The sequence below is a fragment of the Elephantulus edwardii genome, unplaced genomic scaffold, assembly GCF_000299155.1.
Source record: "Elephantulus edwardii isolate Elephantulus edwardi_28Jun2011 unplaced genomic scaffold, EleEdw1.0 scaffold00128, whole genome shotgun sequence".
NCBI classification, from domain to species: domain Eukaryota; kingdom Metazoa; phylum Chordata; class Mammalia; order Macroscelidea; family Macroscelididae; genus Elephantulus; species Elephantulus edwardii.
Genome location: NW_006399878.1, coordinates 5,850,808 through 5,860,317, shown reverse-complemented (window position 1 = coordinate 5,860,317; position 9,510 = coordinate 5,850,808). Strand labels below are relative to the sequence as shown.

At 33.5% G+C, this 9,510-nt stretch overlaps 1 protein-coding gene across 2 annotated transcripts in view; it reads left to right on the top strand.

The window, feature by feature from the left end:
- TUSC3 (tumor suppressor candidate 3) overlaps positions 1 to 9,510 on the top strand; it is a 170,086-nt gene that overhangs the window by 59,944 nt on the left and 100,632 nt on the right. For both annotated transcript variants that reach the window (XM_006893557.1, XM_006893558.1), the window contains exons 3-4: positions 3,273 to 3,390; positions 8,137 to 8,277. In XM_006893557.1, coding sequence (XP_006893619.1) covers positions 3,273 to 3,390; positions 8,137 to 8,277 — 259 coding nt within the window. The remainder of the gene's footprint in view (positions 1 to 3,272; positions 3,391 to 8,136; positions 8,278 to 9,510) is intronic.

Here is a 9,510-nt window from a genome sequence, read left to right as displayed (position 1 = left end):
TGAGAGTAGTGCATTAAAATCACCTACCACTATTGTGATGCCTTCTAGTAGTGGTTTTTTGTTTTGTTTTGTTTTGTTTTTAAAGATTTTCATTTATTTATTGTTGCCCATTTTACCCCCTCTCTCTCCGTTATCCCTCCCCAAGCTGACTTCCTCCCCATTAGTTTATTTACAAAATTCTAATACACATTTGAACAAATTCTTTCAGTTTCCCTACCCCTCGCCCCCAAATTGTACTGTCCAATGATTAATCCCTTCTTCCCCCTGTACGTCCCTCTGCTTCCAGCCTCTCCCACCCATCTTGGATCCATATACTCATTCTGCATTAAGGTCTTATACAATATTTATCCTTGTGAGATTGAATTAGTTCACTCTACCTAATGCTTTCTAGTCCCTCCCAAGTTAGGTAATAATTTATAAAGTTATTGTTCCTTCATGCTGCATAGTATTCCATTGTGTGAATGTACCATAATTTCTCAATCCATTCATTTGTGATTGGATATTTGCCCTGTTTCCATGTTCTTGCAATGGTGAATAACACTGCTATGAACATTAGTGTACAAATCTCAGCTTGTGCCTCAGTTCTCATATTCTCAGGGTATATTCCAAGAAGTGGAATAGCTGGGTCATACAGAATCTCTATATTTAGCTTTTTCTGTCTTTCTTGAAGTCTTTTTAACTGTTGTTTTATGTACTTATTATGTCAATCATTTTTTGTGCGGATGTTCACCAAGATTCAGTCTTCTTGGTTTATTGTGTTACTCCTTATCTTTATTGTGGTTTTTATCTTCAAATCTGTTTTACTAGGGATTAGTATTGCCACTCCTGTTTTTCATGGATGCCATTTGTTTAGTATTATTTTTTTACATCTTTTGATATTTTTAGCCCATATTGTTCCTCATTTCTTAGATTCCAACCTTGTAGGTAACATATCAATGGCATTTGGTTTTCTATTCATTATGCTTCCCCTTTTCTCTTGATTGGTGTGTTTTATTCATTTACATTAATTGTGATTATTGATACACTAAATTGGGAAGGGCGTACGCCAGGGATGCATCCTATCTCCATACATTTTCAACCTATATGCAGAACAGATTATCCGGGAGGCTGGGCTCTATGAGCAGAAATGTGGGGTCAAGATTGGTGGACGATTTATCAACAATCTGCGTTATGCGGATGACACAACCCTGCTTGGTGAAACTGAAGAAGACCTGAAGCGCCTGCTGCAGAGTGTCAAGGACTGCAGCCTCCAATGTGGATTGAGGCTCAATGTCAAGAAGACAAAGATTCTCACCACTGGACCAGTTGGAAGCATCAGGATGGATGGTGAAGAGATTGAGATTGTACACAGCTTTAGTTTGCTTGGCTCCATAGTCAACAGTCTTGGCGCCAGCAGCCAGGAAATGAAAAGGCGCATTGCCATGGGAAAGTCTGCTGTTAAGGACCTCTCCAAAGTACTGAAGAGCACTGATGTCTCTCTGGAGACTAAGGTGCGTCTGATACAGGCCATGGTCTTCGCAATCACTTGTTATGCATCAGAGATTTGGACAATGACCAGGGAGGATAGAAGGAGAATTGATGCCTTTGAGCTGTGGTGCTGGAGAAGAGTATTAAGAATACCATCGATTGCTAGGAAAACAAACATTTGTCCTGGAAAGGGTTAAACCAGGTGGCTCCTTGGAGGCAAGGATTCTGAGGCTCCGTCTAACATACTTTGGACATGTGAGGAGAGACCGGTCCTTAGAGAGGGACATCATACTTGGGAGGGTGGAGGGATGGCGCAGGAGAGGAAGGCCCTCTATGAGGTGGATTGATTCAGTGACTGGGATAATTGGGATGGGAATGTCGGAGACAGTGTGATTGGCACAGGACAGAGCGGAGTTTAGGGCTGTTGTACATAGGGTTGCTATGAGTCGCAGGCGACTTGATGGCACATAACAATAACAGAAACTTTCTTTTGCTACCATTTTGATGTCTTTCTGGTCCATCCATTTCCTTTGCTGTCTCTGTGAGAAGAACTTCCCTTAGAGTTTCTTGTAAAGGTGGTCTTGTTTTCAGAAATTGATTAAATTCCTACTTTTTTTGGGTTCTTTCCTTGGGACATGGTGGAGTGACGCAAATCAATATGAAGTAATTCTGTCTTTGACCCAAGAGTTTAAGTCTTCTGTCTGTACCTATGAAACAGTAAGAGGTAGAATTGTTAACTCATGCATAAAATCACTTCTCAGGCTTTGCACAGTTTGGGACAAATGCTATATCTTTATGACTTTTCTAAGTATATAAAAGTTTTTGCCTTTATCAAAACTTTTGTTTTGTAGAAATTTTTTAAAAAGATCTTATTTTCTCTCGTTTGTGCTATTTGTGGAATAGAGAGAAAATAAAACCCTTTGGATAGTCAATTATATGGAAAAAGGACTCTCACTAGTTTACCTTTGTTTTAGTGTTCATCTTGTTTTTATTGTTTTGCTTACGTTTCTTTAGCAGCTTCATTTCTCCATCTTTGCAGTAATCTGTATGCTTATATATAAAGATTTATCATCTGTAGAATCAACAAAATGCCATTAGAAATAGGTGCAATATAACATAAAATTTAAGACTTAGAGGCAGATTTCTTAGCTTTTCCTCTATATAATGCATGTAAACAGTTTAATAGATTTTGTGGGTTTAACGCTTAGAAAAATTTCTGTTTACTTTGAGGTTTGTGTTTTTAGATAAATAGAATAGATAGGAGTACATTAACATTGTATTTGCAATTTTTGGAGCTAAAATTTTGGCATAATTTTTATTTCTCTATTAAACTAAATTTTTAGTGTTTAAAGAAATTACCCTATATCATTACCAAAAAAAAAAATCGTTGGTAGATCTATGTTGTGTATTTTAGCATAAAAAATGCTACAAATATTTTTTTCTCTTAAAACATACATTAAAATACTTTTTTGTTTTTAACCTGGCTCTAGGCCATATGTTGCATCTATTTCTGCTCTTAAACTACAGAAACAGCCATAGCAACACATAAATGTACCGTGTGGTCGTATTGCAGTAAAACTGTTTATGAATTTTAAGCAACTTGCCATCAGATGTTTTATTTATATATATTAAAGCCATTTGAAACTTTAAGACCATTCTTTACTTGGAGTTCTTATAAAAACTGATTATGACCTATTGGCCATTGTTGGCCATCTTGCTCAAGAATTGTTTTATTAGTGACCTGGCTTGGTTAATTATAACCTGAACACTAATACATTTCTGCTCTGTCCCATTGTCTTTATTAGGCAAGCTAATGAGGAATATCAAATACTGGCTAACTCCTGGCGCTATTCATCTGCTTTTTGTAACAAACTGTTCTTCAGTATGGTGGACTATGATGAGGGGACAGATGTTTTCCAGCAGGTAAAAGTGCTATATTTTAATTTGATAATAAATTTAAAGGTAATAGTTTTGCCACATATGAATAGAATTTAATTGGTTAATATTTATAATGATTTCTGTTATCTGATTACAGTAACTACTGCTAGTATGTTAATTTATTGTTAGTAAAACTTTACCAATAATACTTCAGGGAACACATTTTCAGTTTATGATCGTAGAAGAAATAGGCTTGTTTTACAACATGCAGTATGAACATAAATTTAATGTTATTTTAATGTTAAATTACATGTGACTTACTTGATATTTTCTATGAATTTATGGTTTAAAACTTTCTCCAGGCCTTACTTTTATTTCTTCCAATTTTGTAGATAATTTTACCAGTATTGCTTTGAAATACTTATTCCTATTTAGTCATCTCTAGAGGATCTTTTTTATGAAGCAAAGTGTAGTAAATTGTAGTAAAGGTATGACTTACTGTTGCTTTTAGGTGCCAGTCTTTCAACTGCTCCAGCTCATTGTTGAATCACCATGTCAGTGCATCTCACACTGACCTTCAGTTTTTTCCAAGAATTGGAGCCTTCTGCCAACATGCCCAAAGTATTTGAGACTAATTTTTCTTAGACTTTCCTTGCCTCTAAAGAACACCTTGGTTGCATTTTTTCCAAGAGAGATTTGTTGCTCTTTTGGTAGTCCATGGTATGTTCAGTTCTCTTTGCCAACACCACAGTTCAAAGGCATTCATTCTTCTTCAGTCTTCTATGTCAAGCAGTTGAAAATGCCATTCTTAAAATCATGTTTACCATAGGCTTTAAACCGATAGCATTGTTCTTTAGTGCTTTGGAGAGGGCCCTTACAGCAGATTTCCCCAATGCAACACCTCTTTTGATCCCTGGACTGCTGCTTCTATAACTGTTGGTGATGGATCCAAGTAAAATTAAGTCCTTGACAGCTTCAATCTTTTCTCTTTCAAAATGTTGCCCATTGGTTCAGTTGTGAGGATTTTGTTAATGTTGAGATGTGTATTGAAGGTTATGTAGTCTTTCTTCTTCTTTAGTGAATGCTTTAAGCTTTTTTCCTTTCTTGCTGTTAGCAAGCAATGTTGAGTCATCTGTATAACATAGATTGTTTTTTTTTAAATTTTTTTTTTATAACATAGACTGTTAATGAATCTTCCTCCAGTCTTGATACCATTCTTCTTCATATAGTTCAACTTTTTTAAATGATTATTTCATGAACACACTGAATAGATATAAAGATATCCAATCCGGATATCTTAATAGATATCTGAAATAGATATAATCAACTCTGAGAAACAACTTTTCTAAATTTAAATCATGCAGTGTTCCCTTGCTCTGTTTGAATGGCTGCTTCTTTGTCTAAGAACATGTTTTACAGGAGAACAGGTAGGATTCTGCAACTCTCATTCTTCTCAGTGTTATCCATAATTTCTTAAAGATCCTCACAGTCAAATGTCATCTTCTCTCCCCCCCCTTTTAAAAATATCATCTTGTAGTCAGTAAAACACAAGTAAACAACTTTCTGGTATTCTACTTTCAGTCAGGATCCATCTAACATCAGTAGTGATATCTTTTATTCTGTAACTTTCTGTCAGTTTGCTATTGATATCCTACTTATTCCAGTTATTTTGACATAATCTTCACCCAGATTTCACATCTGTGTGATATTAATGATATTGTTTGATAATTTCCTCACTCTATTGAGATCACTTTTTTTTTTTGTGGACAAAAATAGGATCTTTTTCAGTCAGTTGACCAGGGTATTTTTGGGCACAGATTAACAAACATGTCCAGGGCTGAATCCATTTGTTGAAATACATCAGCCGGTATCCCATCAATTCTTGGGCACATATTTTTTTTGCCAGTGACCTCAGTACAGCTTTAGATTTCTTCTTTCACTACCAATGTTTCTTGATCATAAGCTACTTTCTGAAATGTTTCCATGTTGCTCAGTTCTTTTTTCTTTTTTTTTAATGTCTAGTCATTTTGTATATTTCTTCCATCTTCTTTTGATGCTTTCTGCATCGTTCATTATTTTGCCATAGAATCTTTCAATATTGTTACTCAAGGCTTGAATTTACTTTTTATTCTTTCAGTCTGAGGAATGTAGATTGTGTTCTTCCCTTTTGCTTTCTGACCCCAGTTTCTTGCACATTTTGTTTTAATCACTTTGTCTTCTTAAGGTCTCCTTTAAAGTCCTCTGTTCATTTCAAGCATAAAAAAGATGGAACAAATATGACATACCACTTTCCCTCAATTGTTTTTGATGTTGTTGTATCCTCATTTGAAATATTAAATATGTGTCAGACATTGTTCTAATATCGTACATGCATTCTTTAATTTATCTTCACAATCTAGTGACAAGACAAAAAATTATGTTATCCTTTCCTCAAAGATGAGGAAACCAAATATGGAGAGGTTTATTTCACTTGCCCAACATTACAAATAATATGGAGCTAGAATTTGAATCCAGCAATCTATGTCTTGCCTATACTGCTCTCTTTCAATTACTACTTTTTGCTATTTATCACTACTCTGTTAATTTCTTTTAGATACAAAAATATTTTTTTTCTTATTTTTGTCATATGTGTGATTTTTTTATTACAATAACTCTACTGACTTTTAGAAAAACATTTGAGAAGAATATGTTTCACTAATTATAATTAGGCCACCATAGAGTATTTTTGTTCATTTTATTCTGGAGTAGTTATTTATTCAACTTTGCCAATTTCTAGTTAAATAAATATCTTTTTTACTTTCATTATCTCTTACTTTTGGGTTTTACTCTCGCTAATCATTTCTTTCTTCTCCTATACATTTATTTTCCTTTTCAGTATATGTATTCATTTATTTAATAAATTTGGTGATGATGGAGTTATGTGCCATTGAGTCAGAATCAACTCATAACTAACCCTTCAGTGAGTTTTCAGAGGTTGAAGATTACACAGAAGAGTGCCAGTCTTTTTCCCACATAGACACTAGTAGATTAAAACCACTAGACTTTGGGTTGGCAACATTGTTCCTTAACCACTGGGCCACCAGTTTATAATAAAGAAAATAATGGTTCTGCAAGGATAATGATGATAGTTATGATAACATAAATATAATAAAAGGGAACATCCCCCATAAACAAATACACAAGTTCATATAACCTTTTTTTCTCATATAACCTTTTAAAGGTTATTTTTTCATCTCCATAAAATCATAGAGTGTTTTTTCCCATATTAGGGGTGTTCTGATGGTGTAATCTGCTGCATTACTAAACCAAAGGAGTGGTCTCTCTCAAGGTTCAAAGGGAGCAAGAACAGTAATCTCCTCCCATGCAGTTATACAGTCTGAAAACCCACTACAGGGCCATCTATGGGTTGGCTCTGATCCTCAGCAATGAGTAGAATGAATTTCCGTATTTTGAATAGTCATCTAGGTCCAATCTGTTTTCTCAGAGGCTTCAAGCCAGTTATCTACCCTGGTCAAGTCACTAAAAAAGATTAAGTGAAGAAAATGGATCATTTGTAGTGTCTATATCTCTCTTACCACATACACTCAGTATGTTAATTCTTTATTTGTACAATTAAATAGTATTTGTCCCATTTTTAGGGGGGAAAATTAAATCTTGGTCTTTAAAAAAACAACAACAAACCAAACCAACACCCCTTAGAATCATTCACGGTTTGCTTTTCTCTGAACTACTGTAAGAAATAAAATGTCAAAACATGATGACAACTGATACTTGATCTCTGAATAAACAGTATGATTTGGCCCACAGTGCCAAACTGGAGAGAATATGCTTGGCCTCAGGAAAAGAAATCTAGCTCTTTTAAAGGATATAAACACCAAACATAGTAAGATTGTTTATCAGGAAGAGACTCAAATGTAGATTTTTAAAAGTGAATATTTGTGTCTATCTTTAAACTTTTGGCTGCAAACTTTAGTTTTTGTTGTGTACTGTTGAGTCAGAGCTGAATCATAGCTGACCCTCTAGCTGGTCAGAGGCAGTTAATTACACGAAAGAAGATTACCCGCAAAATATAAGATGGATTCAAAATGTGTGCATTTGGGTTGCCAGTATAATTCCTTAACTTTTAAACCACCACAACTCCCTAAATTGTAATACTTATGGAAGATAATTCTAAAGTTCAGCCATTTTTAAAAGAATTTTAAATAATTAAGAACCTAAGCAGGAAAAAAAAAATCTGATATTATAAATTCCTTCTGAACTCTAAATTTATCTTTATTTTTTGTTAAAGGCTATAAAATTTTAATAAGTAGAAATTTTTATAGAAGTGGAAATTTAGTCCACTTATATAAATAATACCTGACTATACTTACATCTTTAAGTACTAAAATTCTAGTACTTTATTAACTGCTTAAAAAGTAAGATAGTCCATGTACTGCTAAATAAGCGTGTTTGTGTATCATACTTATAGCCATTTCAATCTTGTTATAAAATTCTGGGAAGAAAAAGAATACAGTAGCTGGTGAGATATTTAGGACACTTGAAAATATGATACATGTTAAAACAGTTGAGTGGATTTAGCTAAATTCACAAGTTCTTTTATTAAATAGATAGTAAACTAGGATAAATAAAACCAGTAATTAAGCTCTGGAAAGTCCTTTGTATTTTCATAGTAAATACTGACTTTCTAAAATTCATGAAAACAAATGTAAAATACTGAATCAAGGATATACGTACAGATACAACTGTTGTGATGATACTATGTTTACTACTTTTTTATCACATGCTTTATAGCTCAATATGAACTCTGCTCCTACATTTATGCATTTTCCACCAAAAGGAAGACCCAAAAGAGCTGATACATTTGATCTTCAAAGAATTGGATTTGCAGCTGAACAACTAGCAAAGTGGATTGCTGACAGAACGGATGTTCATGTATGTTTTCATTTTTCATGGTTTTAATAATAAGCTGACCAGTTTAACTTACAAGAGCATTTTAATAAGGCTGCAGGTATATAATGTGTAGATTTATGTATATATACTTTCTGTAATTACTAGTGGTAGCCTAGCTTTTACTGCACTATTTTTCCTTGTTTAGGGTTGACTATTTGATAGCTGTATAATGTTTAAGTTGAGCTATGACTAAACTGGGTAAACACAAATAAAAGAATAATAATTTGTTAATATTCTGAAAGCCAGTAAAAGAAGTTTTATGATTTAGGGAATAATTTCAGAGTAAATATATTAAAATTATTTGATAGTATTAGGAATCAAAGAAATTTTAATATAAAAGATGTTTAATTTTTATCTTTTAGAAAAATTAATATGCTCACTTTTAATTAACTGAGAAAATATGCACTCATATATACTGCCTGTTAGGTTGTAAATTGGTCTAACTATTCTAAAACTATCTGTCATATGCAGTCTAATGTGCAACTCTTTCTTGAAATTGAACCCAATATTTACAATCCTTAGTCAGAGATTTTACTTTTAACCATATTCATTTTAATGGATAAAATTAGAAACAAAAATCTAAAAATAGGAAACTGACCTATGAAAAACTTTTGACATTTGTTTGACAAAGAATAAAGATCAGAGTGTAACAAGTAGAAAAGTAGATTAGAAAAATAGTACTTTCAATTGGATCTAAAATTTTATTTTAAACTTAGATCTTGATATATAGGTAATGGCACATTAGAATATCGATAGCTTTTTCAAAAAGGAGATGAACCAGAATATTAATGATAGGTAACCCCTATATGGAATTTCCTCCCAATATCATTGAGTTATTTTAGAAGTCTGCCTGTTCTAGAAAAAAATAGAAAATTAAAAAATCAAACCCACTGCTCTTGAATAGATTCTGACTGATGTGACCTTCCATTGGCCTCTGAAGCTGTAAATATCAACCAGATCAGACAATCTCATCTTTTCTCATAGAGTAGCTGCTGAGTTCCAACCACCAGCCTTTTAGTTAGCAGTCCAACATTCAATTCTCTACATCACTGGAGCTCTTTAGAAAGAATATAAAAGAATAAAACAAAACCCATTCCTGTTGAGTTTATTTACTCATGCTGACCCTTGATCAGGCTTAGGAGGTTGCTAAATATAAGAAGTTGAATGAGTGCTGCTGCAATTAAAAAAAAATAAAATATATATAGTTGTTGTTAT